The sequence below is a fragment of the Bos javanicus genome, chromosome 24, assembly GCF_032452875.1.
Source record: "Bos javanicus breed banteng chromosome 24, ARS-OSU_banteng_1.0, whole genome shotgun sequence".
NCBI classification, from domain to species: Eukaryota; Metazoa; Chordata; class Mammalia; order Artiodactyla; family Bovidae; genus Bos; species Bos javanicus.
In genome coordinates, this window is record NC_083891.1 from 32,838,456 (window position 1) to 32,857,482 (window position 19,027).

The window sequence follows — 19,027 nt, forward strand, 5'->3', positions numbered from 1 at the left end:
ATATCGGAGCATGACAGACTCATGGAATTTATACATTAAGGATACTTAACTGTAAAACGGGCGACAGGATGGTCTCCTGTTTCCGTGCCATAAAGATAGTGCAAACAAAGCCCTGTGAGGTTGGAGCTCTGTATACTTTATATAATTTCTAATTTATATATCAAATTATATTTACATAAATATAATTAATATTTTGAATTCATAAAATAAGTAAAAAGAAAAACCAACTCTTAAAAGCTCATCAAGAGCCATTTCAGGGACCTCCCTGGTGGTCCAGTTAAGCTGCAGAGCTTCCACTGCAAGGGGTGCAGGTTCGATTCCTGGTCAGGGAACTAAGATCCCACATGCTTTGCAGCGTGGCCAAAAAAATTAAAAAAGACAAAAGAAAGAACCACTTCACATTCACTTTTCCCTTACCTCCACCATCTGCACTCGCCCGTGATGCAGCCGGTCTGGCCGGGGGTGGTTTGGCTCATGGTAGATGATGGACATGTGCTGACCCTGTGGAAGACAAATATGAATGTGTTGGTAGCTTGGCCATCATGTTTCAAAGTTTATGGCTGATTTGAGAACAAATGTCCATGGATCTGCTTTACATGAAATGACTGATTCTAAAAAAGTAACTGCGAAATGAACTGACAAGCAAAAGGATTAGTAACACGGAAATGGAATAATAAGACCTAATAGAGTTCATTTTCCCAAATAGGAAACCTTTGTTTCCTAAACTTTCACAAAGGAAAGTTCCTTTGACTAAAAGTGGCTTAGAAAGATGGAAACAATTTTTAAAAATCAATAAACATGCTTTGCAGATAACATGAGGGACCAGTTCCCCTACTGTCTAGGACCAGACAGGGAGCAAGAAAGTGCTTTGGTGGGTGGGTTAGTGGGGAGGGGAAGGAGGGCAGAAGGCTGGCAGGCTGGCTGTGGGCTGTGCAGGTGGCATGGACAGGGTGCTGTGGGGCTGGCACGTGCAGCAGGGCTCACCCCACAGCCCAAGACCCTGCAGGCACCAGCCCCATCACTCAACCTCTGCACGCCGGTCCCCATTACAGAGGCTCTTGAGGGCACAATGGGACAGTCAGCACCCACCACCAGCACCCTCACCCCACACCCACACAGAGGAGGCTCAGCTCTTCTGCTGGGGCACCAAACCCCTAAAGGTTTCATTCACCAGAGCTGGCCTTTCAGAAAGAAGAGCATTATCTGCAATCACTCATTTAAAACCTTAATCTAAGAAACATGCCCCATAAGCTTTTAATTTCAGTGGTTTGGAACAAAGCAGCAGAGTATATGCTTTATGAGCCTAAATTACTTTCCAAGTTTGAAGATAAATTAAGAAGAAATTTTGGTCCTCACTTCTCCATGAGCTCCAACAGTTTGCATAATAACAGAGGCAGTAAAACATAGGCATACTAATGGCCTGAATTTGAGATGCTCTGTAAAAAAATAATGAAGCTGATCTACAGCATGTCATAATAGTGTTTTTATTGTGGAACTATTTTTCCTTGGACTTTAAAGTCCTGGGTGCTTCATTTTCAAGATGTTTTGCAAAGGAAGGTTCCTTTGAGTTTTTAAAACAACAGTTCAATACATTTGGGTGCCAGCAGAAACAGAACACAGCACAGCCGTGCCTGAACACAAAAAGCTACCAGAATGCGAGGCCGTCAGCTGGCATGAGACATGTGGGGTTTTCCAGGCATCACTTACACAAAATACACCAAGAAGTCCTTCAGGAAGCTGGGATTGCAACACATTAATTACAGCACATGAACCAGAAACACAGTCAAGACCAGGCGATGGCACCCCATCCCATGTTCAAGGTTCTGTACATTGTAGGGATTCAAAGCAGGATGGTATATCACCCCTGCCCTCCAGGAAATTGCTAGATTGTAGTTCTGGACTGGGTGCCCAGCACATAGCATGCGGGTGTCACTTCTCAAAAAACCAAAAGGGCTCCCCAGTATCTCGTGTTTGTGCTCAGTCGCTTAGTCACAACTCTTTGACAGGCTCCTCTGTTCATGGAATTCTCCAGGCAAGAATAGTGGAGTGGGTCACCACTTCCTCCTCCAAGGGATCTTCCCGACACAGAAATGGAACCTGGGTCTCCTGCATTGGAGGCAGATTCTATACCACTGACCACCAGAGAAGCCCATCTCCCCTTAGATTACACTTTTTCTTTTTGACAACAGGGACCACCTGTCCTTCATGAGCCCAGCAATGTAACTTTGCAAAAAGGGAAGTCTCAAAACCATTTGTGCAATGAAATTGAATGACAGATACATAAAATAAGTTTACGATGAGGCAATGATTGTGAGAAGCCAGGAGGGAGATGGTTAAGTTCTTGGGAGGGAAGAAAAGAGAAACGACTCGGGGCTGGGATGGTCAAGCACCCAGGATCTGGAAGAGGTGCTAGATGCTCTCAACTTCCCTTTGAGTTTCTACAAAATACTGGAAACGACTTAATCCAGACTTCTGCTTAGGCCACTTATCAAGATGTCCTAGGACTTACTTGCCTGGTAGCTCAGTGGTGAGGAGTCCGCCTGCCAATGCAGGAGACATGGGTTCAAACCCTGATCCAGGAAGATCCCACATGCTGCAGAACTACTAGGCCTGTGAGCCACAACTAGAGCCGGGGAGCTGCAACTGCAGAGCCCACATGCCCCAGAGCCTGCGCTCAGCAAGAAGAGAAGCCCCTGAATCACAAGCAAGAGTAGCCCCCGCTCGACTCAACTAGACAAAAGCCCGAGCAGCAGCGAAGGTCCAGCGCAGCCAAGAAATATGTAAATAAAGTTATTTTTTAAGAAGTGATGTCCTAAAACCAGAATGGCACCAGCTGCAACTGCCACTTCCTGTCACTTGGCTTGTGCTCTGATACCTACAATGAGCTGCACATCCGGCTTCTTTTCCAGAGGAACCATGTCAGCAGGTAGTCCAAACGACTTGATCTGGTAAGTGAGGTAGCCACCATAAGAGGAAACCTAAAATTGAAATAACAGCATTAATAGCACAAGCATTGCAACACACCATGGCCACATCAGTTTGTCTATGAAGTACACTGGCACAGAGCTCTGGGAAGATACACTATCAGCCCCTTAACAGCAGTCATTTCTACAGAGTGGAATTGAAGATGGTATTTTAGCTCTCTACTTTATACCATTTTATATTGATTAAAATGTTTAATGTGAAGATGATTGAGTTTTACAAGCAAGAGGATACTTCCCTTAAAAAGAAAAATAATAGTCACACAGAAACAAATAAGATCCTTTTATTCTAGATGGCTACTAAACCACAGTTATTCTAAGAAATCTAGGCCACTGCTTTTCTATTTAGCTGAGAGAACTGGTTAATATCTATCAGCTACAAGATGAACTTCCAAAAATAAACTAAAAAACACTTCCCCTGAGCACAGATGGTGACTGTTTCCTAAGTGATTCTGCATTCTCTTGGGCGCATGAACCATGTCCATCTGTGTGTGTGTGTGTGCTACGTCACTTCACACAAGTCCGAGTCTTTGCGACCCTGTGGACTGTGGCCCACCATGTTCCTCTGTCCATGGAATCCTCCAGGCAAGAACACTGGAGTGGGTTGCCATATCCTCTGCTAGGGGACCTTCCAACCCAGCGATTGAACCCATGTCTACGGTAGCTCCTGTACCGAGGGCAGATTCGTTACCGCTGACCCACTGGGGAAGCCCATGTCCGACCGTACCGCCAGGTATATGGACCGCCTCTCAGTGCTGCATTAGCAGCATGATGGTAACAGAGATGAGGAAGTGAATGATCAGGGTTTTCTGGACAGCATCTTTCTGAACAGACTTTACATCTGGTCCTGACATCTCTCCCCATTAAAGTAAAAACTGATAAAGAAGGAATGAGTGACTGAGGGATGAAAATCAGAGGCAACGTCACCTCAGGGCAGGTAGACAAAGTACCTTACTGAGATGCAAATAAACTGGAGCAGGGACGTGGGGCAGCCCTTAGACTCCCAGTCCACTGAAGTTCTTCCCTAGAACCTACAGCCTACACAGCTTCACCTAGTTATGACCAAAGAGCCTGGAAGTACTCAAGATAACATCTTGAATTCTCTTTTGAGAGTAAGGATTGCTTTTTTGATGGGCTGACATCATTTGTTTTTCACTTTTTATTTTATATTGGAGTACAGGTGATCAAAACGTTGTGTTAGTTTCAGCTGTACAGCAAAGTGATTAAGTTATATATATACATCCATCTATTCTTTTCAAATTCTCTTCCCATTTAGGTTGCTACATAATATTGAGGAGAGTTCCCTATGCTATACAGGAGGTCCTTGTTGGTTATCTATTGATATTTTAAATACAGAAGTTGGAACACATCAATTGAAAACTCCTGATCTATCCCTCTCCCCAGCCCCTTCCCTCTACTCATAACCCTGAGTTCATTCTCTAAGCCTGAGTCTGCTTCTGTTTTCTAAGTCCATTTGCATCATCTTTTTAGATTCTGCATATAAGCAATATTATATGATATTTGTCGGTCTCTGTCTGACTTATTTCACTCCATATAACAATTTCAAGGTCCTTCTGTGGCATTATTTCATTCTTTTGAATGGCTGAGTGATATTTCGTTGTATATATGCACCACATCTTCTTTATCCATTCACCTGTCAATGGACATTGAGGTTGCTTCCACTGTCTTGGCTATTGTAAACAGTAATTAATGAATATTGGGGTGTGTGTATCTTTTTGGATCATGTTTTTCTCTGGAAAAACATGCCCAGGAGTGAGACTGCAAGGTCATATGGTAACTTTATTTTTACAGTTTTTAAAGGAATTTAAGGTTTTAAAAATAGGTCTACATATTCTTTCATACTCCTGTCTTCTAGAGGTGGAGCTTAATTCTCCTCCCAGAGTATAGGCTGGGCTTAGTGACTGTGTTCTAGAGAACAGAATATAGCAGAAACTAGAGTGTGTCTTTTCTGAAATTAGGTTACAAAAATATTGTTTCTTCTCTCATTTGCTTTGGTGGAAGCCAACTGTAGTATCATGAGGACCCTCACACATCTATGGAGGGCCTCACATGAACAGGAACTGAAGCCATCACCAACAGCCAGCCAAGGACAGAGGCCGGCTGACAGCCACACCAGCGAGCGTGGACATGGGTCCTCCAGGCCCAAATGACTGCAGCCCAGGCTGACGTCTTGACCACAACCTCATGAGAGACCCTGAACCACCGTGATCCATGGAAACTAGCCAAGATAACAATGGTCTGCTGCTTTAAGCTGCAAAGTCTGTGGGTCGTCCGTTACCCAGGACGAGATGACCAGTAAGTACAGGGCTCGCCCTGTGGATGTGAAGAGGCATGTCACGAGAGGGAGAAGCGGGATTATGTGAGAAGAGCAATGTTCCCCACACTCAGCGGTCAGCACTCACAGCCCTTCAACCCAAAGACAGCGTCAGAGGGCTCAGGCTGAGAAGACCCGAGTATCTAGTCATTCTAGATGTGAAAGCATGGCATCATCTGGCCGGGGCTCTGTGAAATCTCCCTCTTCTCCAAAGCTCTATCCTGGGCCCCCAGGAGCATGTGTCCCCAGAGGATGTTTCTATGGGAGGCTCATACTTCTGTCCTTATAAATGAGTGTAGGTGGCCTGATGCTGGAATGCTAATTTATGCAACAAAGGAAAAGCAACTTGTTTATAAGCTTCCTGAGGAGCATCTAACCACGTCACTCACTATTTCCCAATTTATTCCTCTCCCCCGCACCCTGTCCCCTTTGGTAACGATAAGCTTGTGTTCTACATCTGTGACATATACACACTACAGCATATAAAATATGTAACAATAAGGACCTACTGTAGAGCACAGGGAACTCTACTTGATACTCTGTAATGACCTATATGTGAAAGAATCCAAAAAAGAGTGGATAGCAGATTTACTTTGCTGGACAGCAGAAACTAACACAACATTGTAAATCAACTGTACCCCAATAATTTTTTTTTAAAAAGAAAGAATTTATTCATAACCACACATGACTCTATTAATGAAAGCTGTGCTGTCGCTGGTTCCTGGGCTTCTTTTAATAAGATCATGAGTCACTTTGCAGCTTTTGTGTTCCTGACAAGGGGCTTTTCTTCTGCTTTAAAACAAAGAATTCTCAGCACTGGCATTTAAAAGCATACATGTGCCATTCGCAGCAGGTATTATTTAAATGGGTTATTTCCATGGAGGAAAATTCTTTGGCATTAAGCGAAAACCAAGAACAACCTGATGCGTTATTCCTTTGCTGGTGAGCAATGCGTGTGGGGCCCTTGAGATACGGACACCTTCAGTCCCTCCATCATCTGCATTTGTGATTAACCCATGCGAGCTCAGTCACTCAGTTGCGTCTGACCCTTTGAGATCCTATGGACTGTAGGCCGCCAGGCTCCTCTGCCAATGAGGTTCTCCAAGCAAGAATGATGGAGGGGGTTGCCCTTTCCTCCTCCAGGAGATCTTTCTGACCCAGGGATAGAACCCAAGTCTCCTGTATTGGCAGGAGGATTCTTTACCACTGAGTCATGTGGGAAGCCCGTGATTAACCTAAGGTCTCCAATTTTAGTAATCTGAACTTCTGGAACTTTCCTTCCCAACATCTGGTTAATGATGCCCAGGTAGTGATGGAGGAAGTTCAGCAAGGGCACGGGAGAACAGCAGGATGTGGTCACCTTGTCCCCCAGGTAGGAAGGCGGGGCGACCCAGGACGCGCTATGGACCGTGGCGGGCAGTTCCTGGAGGTCGGCCACCACACTGCTGCTGCCGGGGTTGAAGGAGACGGGGATGTCCACTCCGTCTGCTGTCTGCAGGCGCCAGCCCATCATGTCCACAAGCTGAAACACAGAGGCAAGGCATGGAACCACGTGCCCGTGGCTCCTCTGGTGATGGCTGAATCTTGAAGAGCAGAAAGAGCCGCGGGGCAGCCACCTTGCTGCAAAGGCCTCCCTCGGGTGTTTCCTCGTCTTTGATTCCCGCTCAGCCCCCAACTGACCCATTGAGACTAGGAATTCTCAAAGGATAGTGGCCATATGTACGTGGGATTTATCCTTTAGCCCTGCGCACATCCTGACATTTAGTAGGTGTCCAATAACTGTTCGAATAATATGCAAATAAGGGTGTGGATCATAACTAGGATTGTGGGCGCATTTTAATGGTGAGCTCCTCAGAGAGAAAATGTGATGTGAAGTACAGTGGCCCGCTGTCGTTGTTTTTCTCTAAATGGAGCATCAGAATTAAATACTCCCCTGATCACAAAGGAAGCCAGGAGTTAAATTATGAGGGGAAGAAAAAGAAGGAGCTGACAAGGCATAGATGTGGAATAATGCTTCGGGGGTCCCCTGGGGATAAGAAGAGGAGCCTTTAGGGTGGATTTACAAAATAACTTTCTCCCCCCACTACAAGCTTGTGCTCCTTTCAGGAGGCAAGCAGTAAAACAGATACAAAAATCTTTCTTTGAACATTTGTTGGACATAATGCATGACTCACTCCATAGGGTCACAAAACAGTCGGACACAACTCAGCGACTAAACAACAACAACAAATACACGACTCACACAAGCAAGCAAGCATGGGATCATGGAGGCAACACAAGTTTTAGCTTTCTGGAGTTGATTTTAAGAGTGACCAAAGACAAGATGTGGTAAAACAGGTGAGAAGGAAAGTAAAACAGGAAGATAAGCAGATAAGAAGTAAGGGAGGAGAACAAGCAACTCTAATGAGTGTTTATTGAGCAACTACTACATTTCAGATCCTGCTCACGGCGCTGGGATTCTATCAAGGAGGTTACATGCAAGTGGTGAAAGAAGAGAGATAATAAGCATTAGAACTGTGATGCACGCTATGAAGTCCACAGAGAAAGGCGAGGTCACAGAGTCAGCGAGTGGTGACGGGAGGCTTCTCCGAGCACTGGGACACATGAGCAGAGACCTGATGAGGGGTGTGAGCTGAGGGACATGAGGACATCTGGGGACAGAACGCTGCAGGCTAACGACAGTGAGCATAGGGCTTAACATTCTAACCCAGCAGGATGCAAAACCTCCATGACTCTTCACTTCTCATGCCAGTGCATTACTTTCTCATTTTTTTCTTTTATGCGTGCTCATGCTCAGTCATGTCCGACTCTTTGCGACCCCACAGACTGCAGCCCACTGGGCTCATCTGTCCATGGAACTCTCCAGGCAAGAATACTGGAGTGGGTTGCCACTTCCTACTCCAGGGGATCTTCCCAACCCAGGAACTGAACTCACGTCTCCTGTTCTGCAGGCAGATTCTTTACCATGGTGCCACCTGGGAACCCCTCACTTCCTCATTTAGAAGTGCTAAAGAAAAACAGAAGGACTCTGATGCCCTGCGTACCTTAGCCCTTCTCTTATGTGTGCTGTGACAGTGATGACTGGCTCCGAAACAAAAGCAGCTGGTACAACCCTTGGGATTCGCTGGGTCCAGGTAGAATGACCCTTCCCGACACATGTTGCATTCTGTGCCTTGCACGTTTTCCTATCAAAGAAAACCACGAGAGAAGAGATAATTCCTTCTGAAGGGTCTCTGACTGAAGAGAGCTACACGCACAAATTAAGTACCAACATAAGACAATGGGACATGGATGGTAATAAAACATTCAAAGTTATATGACTGTTCAACTGTTCTACCACATTAACTATTTAAATTTTATACCGCATACAAATGGAAGAGAGGATTTCCTAAATTTCATCAGATACCCTTTAGCATCTTGAAGGTAGAAAAACAGCACCAAAAAGTTCACAATGTGGGGGAGACCGGTTCATCCCACTTATAACCACTTTAGAGCATCTGCTGGGATTGGGGAGTCCGTCTGTCATTGGCAGAACACCGTGGAGCAGAGATGATGAACCTGGGGTCCACGGGACAGGAATAGGCTTCAGGGAAACCCATGAACCTCTTGAAATGATAGACAAAAGTTTGTGCCGATTTTTCTGGAGACCATTTGTGTCATCAGATTCTTAAGGAGGTCTGTAGACCCTCCAAAGGACAAGAGCAGTGAGGCTGGGATGGCTTCTAACTGTTTCTACCCAATGAGCTCAGTTCAGTCACTTAGTTGTGTCTGACTCTTTGTGACCCCATGGACTGCAGCATGCCAGGCTTCCCTGTCCATCACCAACTGCCGAAGCCTGCTCAAATTCATTTCCATTGAGTCGGTGATGCCATCTAACCATCTCATCCTCTGTCATCCCCTTCTCCTGCCTTCAATCTTTCCCAGCATCATTGATCATGGGTCAGTCTCATTTCCCACAGATTTTTATACAATGACTCAGCATGAAGACCCTCCACTCTAGCCGGTGGCCCATATCCCCAGCATTGCACATTCCATCTTACCTTGCAGAGACATGCCCCGGTGCCTGGGTCACAGACTCCCGGCTCGGTCCCATCTCTGCTGCAGTGGCAGGGGAGGCACTCAGGAAAGCGGTAGAAGCCGGGAGCGCACCGGTCACACTGCCGCCCTGTGATCCTGGGCCTGCATCTGTGCTCAAGGAAAGGAAGCAAAAGTCTTCAGCACCTTTGTACACACAGTTCTAAAGCCGACCTGCACTGCCGCAGAGAAGTTGCTTGTCAGAAGCCAGTTCAGGGACCTTCCCGGCGGTCTAGTGGTTAAAACTTCACCTTCCAATTCAGGAGATTCGGGTTCGATCCCTGGTCGGGGAACTAAGATCCCACATGCCACGAAGCAACTAAGCCTGCTCACCACAACTACTGAGCCACAACTAGGGAGCCTGTGCACTGCAAGGAAAGATCCTGCATGATGCAATGAAGATCCTGTGTGCTGCAACTGAGACCCAACGCACATAAATAAATAAATATATATATATTTTTAAAGCCAGTTAAGTAGACCCAGAGCCTGCCCACAGGTGCCAGTGTCCAAGCAGAATGGGGAAAAGCAGATACAAGGCACTCACACAAAGCAGCTCCAAGTGACCATCATCCTAATGGAAAATGGGTCAAAAGATACACACTTTCAGTTATAAAGTAACCAAGTCCTGGGATGTCATGTACAGCACAGCAACTATAGTTAATGATGCCATATTGCACTTCTGCAAGTTGCTAAGAGAGTAAATCTTAAAAATTCTAATCACAAGAAAAAAATTTGTAAGTATTTACGATCATGGGTGATAACTAGATTTACTATGGTGACCATTTCACAATAGACACAAATATGGAATCACTATGTTTACATTTGAAACTAACTAATGTAAGGTTACATGCCAGTTATACCTTAACTGAAAACAAAAAGCAGTGAGCATTACGGATGATGACTTGGGCCAGGCTTGGTACTAGGCTCGGGGGTGAAGAAAGGACAGACTCCCTGGGCCTGAGAGCTCCCAGGGTGAATGTTAGGTGGGAATGTGAATATACACATGGGGTCTACACAGAGGTCAGAAGGCCTGCACAGACCCAGCCTCCCTGGGGGAAGGTGATGCCTGAGCTGAGTGTAAAAGGACAAGTGTCCTGGGGTAGAAGGTGGGGCAGGGATTCCAGAGAGCAAGAATGGGGGACATGGCCCAGCATGTGCAGGGAACACAGCAGGGAGCTCCTGGAGCAGGGGTGCAAGCGAGGATGCTGAGCCATGAGCCTGGAAAGGCGGGAGTCTCCTCCCTCCAAGAGACTGAGTCTGTTGGCTTCTGACCCCCGTGTAGACCCCACGTGTATACTGTTCACATTCCCACCTAACACTTATCTTGGGAGCTTGCAGGCCCAGGGCCTCTGTCTTTCCCTCACCCCAGACCCTACTCCCAAGCCTGACCCCAGTCACCATGCATGATGGAGAGCCTGGGGAGGCGGGAGGGGGTCAGCTTACCGGGACAGAGGGGCTGGCCGCTGTGACACTGTGCCGGAGCCCTGGGGCGGGGCTGAGCCCTGCACACTGAGGGCAGACTGGCCAGCGTTCTGATCAGCTCTCACATGACTTAGAGACAGAGTCTCAGCAAGTTACCCAGCTTCTCAAGGCTTCGTTCTCCCTCCGTGAGAGAGAGGGGAGGCGGTGGTGGAGACGCCAGGCAGTGCCGGCAGCTGGCCAGTTCTCAAACGGGGGTCGTCATCTTGAAAAGCGTTCAGAGAGGAAGAAGGACAGGTGGCTGTGTGTGTCAAGGACTGAGCTGAGGGCAGCTCTGCGGTGGGGAGACAGGGGCAGAGCGAGGGCAGAGGTATTCGGGACAGAGAGAGGGCGATGGGTCCCAAGCTATTTCAGGGTGAGGATGCTGGGGCTCGTCGTAGTCTGGGTGGGGGGACAGAAGAGGGAGACAGCAAGGAGGGCTCCCCGTTGTCCAGCTGAGTGACGGGCGACACTGGAGCAGGTGGGGAGGGCGGCGACGGCCTGCGTGGGGCTGGGTGCCCAGGCGGCTGTGGGCAGCTCTGAGCACAAGGCTGGTGGGAAAGCACTAGCAGCTTCTCAGGACTGAGCGACCCCGCTCTGCGGTGTGAGGACGGGAGCAGCAGCTCGGTCACTGAGCTCCACAGCCGCCGCCTGCTACATCTACACGCTCAGCCTTGCTTGTGGGTCTAAAGAAACTATTAGGAAATCTGCTTTCCACGAGATGATTGGGGGACAACCTGATATGAAATATTTTGTCATTAACTTGCTACCAAATGTAAACTTTCACCTATCTCTTAATATGTATTAAAATATCTCATGCCAGGATAAAGAAGATGTGGTATCTATATACAATGGACTGCTACTCAGCCATAAAAAAGAATGAAATCCTGTCATCTACAGCAACATGGAGCGACTTGAAGGGTAATTATACTGAGTGAAATAAATCAGACAGAGAAAGATATACTGCATGATCTTACTTATGTGTGGAATCTAAAAAATACAATGAATGGTGAATATAACAAAAAAGAAGCAGACTCACAGATATAGAGAACAAACTTGTGCTTATCAGTGGGAAGAGGGAAGTTCGGGGCAACACAGGGGGAGAGGAGTAAGAGGTATAAACTATGAGGTATAAAATAAACCTCAAGAATATATTTATTGTACAATACAGGGAATATAACTAACATTTTATAATAACTGTAAATAGAGTATAACTTTTAAAATTGTGAATCACTATATTGTATACCTGTAGCTTATATAATATTGTCATCAATTATACTTCAGTTAAAAAAAAAAATCTCACCCCAGAAAGTGAAGTGTTACTCGCTCAGTTGTGTCCGACTCTTTGCGACCCCATGGACTGTAGCCCACCAGGCTCCTCCATCCATGGGATTCTCCAGGCAAGAATACTGGAGTGGGTAGCCATTTCCTTCTCCAGGGGATCTTCCCAATCCAGGAATCGAACATGGGTCTCCTACATTGCAGGCAGATTCCTTACCATCTGAGCCACCAGGGAAGCCCAAAGGACCACCCCAGAAACCACCCCAAAAAAGATAAATACAACTTTATATTCCAGTAAGTTTGCCTTAGACAAACAAGTACTCTTGGTGCAGCATCAGCAAAGGGGAGCAGATGGGGGTCTCTTTATCCCACCCACCACACCTACGAAGATAAAATCAGTTTCACCAGCAAGACCTGCTGGCAGGGCAAGTGTCATTTCAGCCCCATCTCCTCATCTCCCTCCCTCCCTGATACCTACAGAGATTGTTTCTTCTACAGAGGAAGAAAATATTCCCCAAATCACTCCTCTAGTAAAATAGGTGGAAGGTGGAAGGTGGAAATGATCTGCTTGGAGTGACTGCTCTGGTACAGTGCGTTGCAAACTCTGAGAGGGATAAGGGGTGTCTGGGGAGCTACAGAAACCATGAACCATCTTCTCAGAGAAGTATCGTTCAGATTTGTCTGTAACATGCTATTTTTTTTTTTTTAAAGAAACAACACCCAAACGAATGTTCTGGCCAACTTAACACTTATACCCACTTGCAGATTACATCATCTCTCTCTCTCTCACACACACACACACACACACACACATTTTAGCACACATAATTTTGTTCCTAGGCCCAGGTGAATAACATCTACTCTCTCCTTGTGAATCCCAGACTAAATGTAATCGCAGTCCTGCAGACAACTGCCTGTCCCCAGACGATGTTCCCTATTTCTGGAGCACAAGAACTCTGGGGAGGCGGGGGCCGGGGGTGAGAGATGGGAAGGAGCAGTGCAGATAACCCCCTCCACAGAAAGCATCAGGAAGAGGAGACCTGATCAGAGGAGGGCCTCTGGGGATAGCCTCAGTGAGCAGGGTGCTCTCTGCTCCTCCCACCTGGCAGCGGGGAAAGGACTCTGCACCGACATTGTCCTTGTCACAGAGCCACTGGGCAGCTGGCCTTCCTGCAAACACACAGGGCCGCTGGCCCATAGGTGTGATCCAGAATTCTGGTGCCCACGAGCCGTGCCCACGAGCCCCTCCCACCCTGAGCACAACAGCAGACAAGTGACCCTGAGCACTGACTTGAACATAGGCTTTGAGGGTGAGGACAGGCAGATGGGAGCCTATTTCTTAATATTTCTACTTCACTGGAAAAGAAAGGTGGAGGGGTATTTTTCAGGGAGGACAGCTGTGCAAGCTGCTTGTCGAGACAAGGAGAAATGTGTGCCTGTTTATTTCAGGGCAACCGTGGGATGACGTGGTGGGAGAGCTGGGCAGAGAGGGTGTGACCTCGTTGGTAACACGGGATAAAGCGCTGAGCCTCACTTAGCACGCAGGTAGCAACCAAGCACATACGAGTGGATGGAAAAAAGCAAAAAGTTGAGCATGGTGATGAGAGCAGTGGCCTGGGAGCTGAACCCCAAGGATCCCAGGTGGACCTGATGGGCAAACATTCACCAAAATGTGGAGAACACAATGTCTGAGCAACGCAGTGCTGAGAGCTCCGAGCACATGAATCCTGTGCAAAGACAAGCAAACAAAGGAGTTTGGAGTGGTGCCATGACAATGGGGAATAAAAAGGAAACTTCCTCCCCCAAAGCCTGGCTGAACATCTTTAGAAAACAACCTGAAGTCAGCCTGACCTCGCACATTTCTCCAGGGAGACGCTGTGCTGCCCAAGGAGTTGCCCTCACCGCAATAGCAGGAAAGCTCCAGTTGCCACTGCCAGGAGGTGCACTGAGTATGCCGGTCAAGTGAAGTCATCTCCACGGCAATGGGCTCAGGGCCAAACATTCTGCAAAGACGACTGCACGTGTGTGGGTGCTCGCGAGTCTTGCAGGTCGCCAGAAAGTCAGGCATGAGGGTGAACTCTATCCTTTGCTCGTTAAATACCATGGGTCCCGTCATATTGAACCCCCATCAAGTCCAGTTTTAACCTGGAATCCAAAGCCTACCTTATATCCGCTCATTTATTCACCCTATAATTACTGAGTGTCTTCTAGAGACACATGCTCGAGCTAGGGGACATGAGAGGGAGAGGACAAAGTACAGTCAGTTAGTCTTGACCTTGGTGCATTTTCACTGAGGACACAGGACACAGAGACGCAGAAAGTTTGGTGACCATGTGAGAGATGGGACGGCAGCGAGATAACGGGGTTATCCCTGGGGGCTTGCAGAGGCTTCACGCCTTCTTTGCATTTGTACCTTTAACACAGAACTCTTGAAGGATGTGGATAATTGGGAGGGGGTAACAGAAGAGGCATGACTGGGCGACTTCCCTTTCACTTTTCACTTTCCTGCATTGGAGAAGGAAATGGCAACCCACTCCGGTGTTCTTGCCTGGAGAGCCCCAGGGACGGGGGAGCCTGGTGGGCTGCCGTCTATGGGGTCGCACAGAGTCGGACACGACTGAAGCGACTTAGCAGCAGCAGCAGCAGCAACAGAAGAGGGGAAAGGAGAAAAAGGAGAACCCATAACTGAAGAACTGAAGGCTGGCAAAAAGCATTTAGAGAAAGAGAGAAAGACCAGAAAAGCTGGAAAAAAAAAAAAAAGGCTCAAGTTAGGGTAAATGGCTGCCAGATCACGGAAAGCTGGTCTTTATCCTCTCAGACAATGGGGAATTAAGGAAGTTTCTTGTGCAGAGAGTGATGTGACAGACAGGGTACCGGGCAGAGCGACTTCCCCCTCCAGTAGCCTGCACATAATACGGCATTCATTATGATGCACTGTCATAACTGGTGAGTGGAGGTTGCCCTGCCAGACCATGACCTCTTGTTAGTAGGCATGGGTGCCTTCTGTACGAGAAACAGCACCCAAACTGGAGTAGGTGCTAGATATATTAAATAGTTTCAGCCATAAAACACAGTGATAAAATAGAATTTAAGACTCAAAAAAAAAAAAACAACAACACAGGGACTGAAGGAAATGTCTTATCCTATTTTCAAAAACCCCCACATACCAAGAAGATGAAATCACAAACATGCATTTATCAATATTCTCTATGCATTAAAAACAAAATTATGGAACAAATAGATTTTTAAATCCAAGTACAATTATGTATGGGCTTCCTGGTGGCTCAGTGGTAAAGAATTTGGCTATCAAGGCAGGAGACACAAGGAGTGTGCATTCGATCCCTGGGTTGGGAAGATCCCTGGAGGAGGAAACAGCAACCCACTCCAGTATTCTTGTCTGGAGAATCCCAAGGACAGAGGAGCCTGGTGGATCCATAGGGTCTCAAAGAGTTGGACATGACTGACCAAGCAAGACCGAGAGAGGTGATTGCATACTAGCATTTCCCCTTCAATTAAGGAGAAAAAGAAAGAAAGAAGGGAGAGAGAGAGGGAGGGAAGGAGGGAGGAAGAAAGAAAGGAAGGAGAGAGAGAGAGGGCGGGAGAGAGAAAGTACGCCAGCAAAAGGAAGGTCAATTCAGAGATGATCAATTGTAAAAGGACTTCTCCAGGTGCAGGACCTGCAGGGGCCATGAAAGGAAGGGAGATAATACATACTGTTTCAGAAGTTGACACCTGATGGGCTGTAGGGAGAAGGGCTTGATTCTAAGGTGATACAGAGAGAAGGCTGCCACGTATAAGTAAAAAAAGAATTTTTTTTAAAGTTCAAAGAGAGAACAGCCTGAAGAGCAAGACAACGGCATGTGTTTCAGATATAGAATCAGCAGTAGGATCAAGGACTTGAAGGGCCCCTAAAGATCATCTAATCTAACACTTCATTATATATGTGAGGGGATAGGAGCTTAAAGAGGTCAGGGGACTTGTCCTCTAAGACCCACAAGAAAAGCTAGTAAGGGAACCAACGTAGAAATGATTTTCCATGAAGGTGGGATAAGCTGTCCTTCAGGGACCAGGACTGGAGCTCTGGGTCTGGGAATCATCCAGCATGGAGGTGGTTGAAGCCAGAAGAATGGGTGGGGCTTCAGGGGGACAAAGTGTAAAGGGCGGAAGGCAGGCAGCCAAGTGCTTGGCAAATAATAGCAACAGCTAATACCCGCGCTAGTGCGTGTCAGGTACTGTTCGAAGGGCTTTGCACAGGATTATTTAATCGTCCCAAGAACTTCAAGAGGTGGGAGCTTCTAGGAAAAGGGAATGCAGGTGAGAATGCTGAGCTCTTCCATCCTGTGGCAGGAGCCTCATCTGCCCTGCTCACCACTGTGTCCCAGAGCTTGCCTGCAGGCCGTCCGAAATTTACCATTCCTATTCCTTGATGAGGTGCATCAAAGGAATTGCTTCTCCAAGTTGTTGGGGTTTGTGGATTTCTGCCAAGCTGGAAGCACTTCTGTTCCCAGGATGCCAAGTCTATGACCTTCTCTGGCATTTTGTTTCTCCATCTAACACAAATACTGAGTAAATCTGTGACACTGGCTGAAGTCCCCCCCGCAAACTGCTTTCCTTTAGCTGCTGCTCTTCTCACAAGCTGTTTGCACTTGTGGGTTTCACTGGATGTCCAGGTGAACTGCCATCTCCTATAATCAATCTTAAAATGTCTTGAAGGTGGTCAACATCATGGTATTTTTTTAAAGCAGTGATTCCCAGTGTCCGTGTATCTGTCACTGATCAATAAAAATCTTCTGAGGATATTCTGACCTTTTGTTCGTTCACAGAATCTGACGGCATAACCATCCATTATTAAAAGCGGAAGCAAATTACTGTGTTGCTATAAAAAATGAAATTTTGATCAACCTTTAAGACCACAATCCAGAGAGCTGTCCCAAACAATGGACTTTTTATCTTTTATACAATGAAGTGAAGTAAAGTGAAGTCGCTCAGTTGTGTCTGACTCTTTGCGACCCCATGGACTGTAGCCTACCAGGCTCCTCTGTCCACGGGATTTTCCAGGTAATAGTACTGGAGTTGATTGCCATTTCCTTCTCCAGCGGATTTTCCCGACCCAGGGATGGAACCCAGGTGTCCCGCATTGTAGACAGACGTTTTACTGTCTGAGCCACCAGGGAAGTAATCAGAGGTTGAAAAAGAAATATAATCTAGAGTTTTAAATTTTGGTGGGACAGTGATAGACAACAGACTCTGTATGATTTCAGTACCTTTGAAAGTGAAAAATGAAAGTGTTAGTTGCTTAGTCATGTCCGATTCTTTGCGACTTCAGGACTGTAGCCCACCAGGCTCCTCTGTCTGTGGAATTTTCCAGACAAGAATACTGGAGTGGGTTGCTATTCCTTTCTCCAGGGCTTCTTCCCAACCCAGGGATCGAACCCGAGTATCCCACATTACAGGCAGATTCTTTACTGTCTGAGCCACAAGGGAAGTCGGTCAATACCTTTATATCATGAAATTTTTGCACCTTGTTTTATGTCCCTGGATATATTCCAGTGTCTTCCAGTTTACAGTCTACGGGAATTTGAATAAAATTTGTTTCCTACTATCCCGTGATTTTGTATAAATCTTAATTATGTTGAATAGGTTCACAGTGCTTTTCAGGTCTACTATATCCTTTTACTTCTCTGTATATTCATTCTACTAATTTTTGAGGGTTCAATATTGAAACTCCAACTAAAAATCCTAATTTATCTACTAAAAAATAATAGTAATATATAGTGGAATTGTATGTAATCTTGTTCTGTATTTTCCAAGTTTCCTATAAATGTGTTATCATACTTCCATAACTTACATAATTTCATAACCCACTCCAGTTTTATTGCCTGGAGAATTCCATGGACAGAGGAGCCTGGTGGCTACAGTCCATGGGGTCACAAAGAGTCGGACACAACTGAGCAACTAACACTTTCACACTTTCTTTCACGTCCAGCTATCTTTGATTATTTATTTTACTTGAATGTTAGGTTCCTCTATACACATTCTTCCTTTTCACTAGGAAATTTTTCAGAGGTGATGGGAGCATTTTTTCCTCTAATATTTTCTAAAGAAATAATCCTTTAGGCCGTCAAAAGCTTTTTCGGCATCAACACTGGAATTATCATGGGTAATCTGTGCAATTTACAGTCACGTAGTAAACTGAAGTTTTCCTTACATTATCTGCCAAGAGCCCTTCATGACAAATCCACTTTGATCATGGATAGACGTGTCATCCCATTAGGTGATTACAGTCTTTCAGGTAACATCAAGATAAACAATGTCACCTTTTACTTTGGGTGCAATGCAGGTCCATGAGATTCCCTTCCTGCTGATGTTCCCTCAGGCGTGGGCAAAACTACTATACAGCCCGCCTCAGTTCCCAGTTAGGTATTTTCTAGTCTACTCAACTGCCATTGGCTAGTGAAGGTTTGTTAAACACTCCCTAGAATTTGCATCTAAAATCCTACAGTAAATCTCTCTCTCATAGATGATGCCTTAAGCGTTTTTCTTTTTTTGGCTGAGCCACAGGACACGTGGGATCTTAGTGCATCTGACCAGGGATTGAGACTGCACCGTCTGCAGTGGAAGTGCGGAATCTTAACCACTGGACCGCCAGGGAAGCCCTGATATTTATAGTTTTCATTGCGTCCTTGGTTTCCTTTTTCTGTGGCAGCAGCTTTGAGAAACTGTGTGTGAAGTTCTGTTCATAGCAATTTCTTCTGTTGAGCCGCTGATCCCTTTTAAAACTCTCCCACTGGTTCTAAGACAGTGAATTCTTCGCCTTCTCCTCCTGCCTGAAAACTGCCTCTCCATCTCTGTGGCTCCTTTGCCTCCGATGATTAATCACAGGGACCCCCACACCCGT

General features: G+C 46.3%; 1 protein-coding gene across 3 annotated transcripts in view; it reads right to left on the reverse strand.

The window, feature by feature from the left end:
- Positions 1 to 19,027, reverse strand: part of LAMA3 (laminin subunit alpha 3) — a 260,366-nt gene that overhangs the window by 91,219 nt on the left and 150,120 nt on the right. For all 3 annotated transcript variants that reach the window (XM_061399727.1, XM_061399728.1, XM_061399729.1), the window contains 5 exons: positions 9,357 to 9,501; positions 8,361 to 8,501; positions 6,677 to 6,838; positions 2,880 to 2,978; positions 418 to 501 (listed from right to left, as the gene is read on the reverse strand). In XM_061399727.1, coding sequence (XP_061255711.1) covers positions 418 to 501; positions 2,880 to 2,978; positions 6,677 to 6,838; positions 8,361 to 8,501; positions 9,357 to 9,501 — 631 coding nt within the window. The remainder of the gene's footprint in view (positions 1 to 417; positions 502 to 2,879; positions 2,979 to 6,676; positions 6,839 to 8,360; positions 8,502 to 9,356; positions 9,502 to 19,027) is intronic.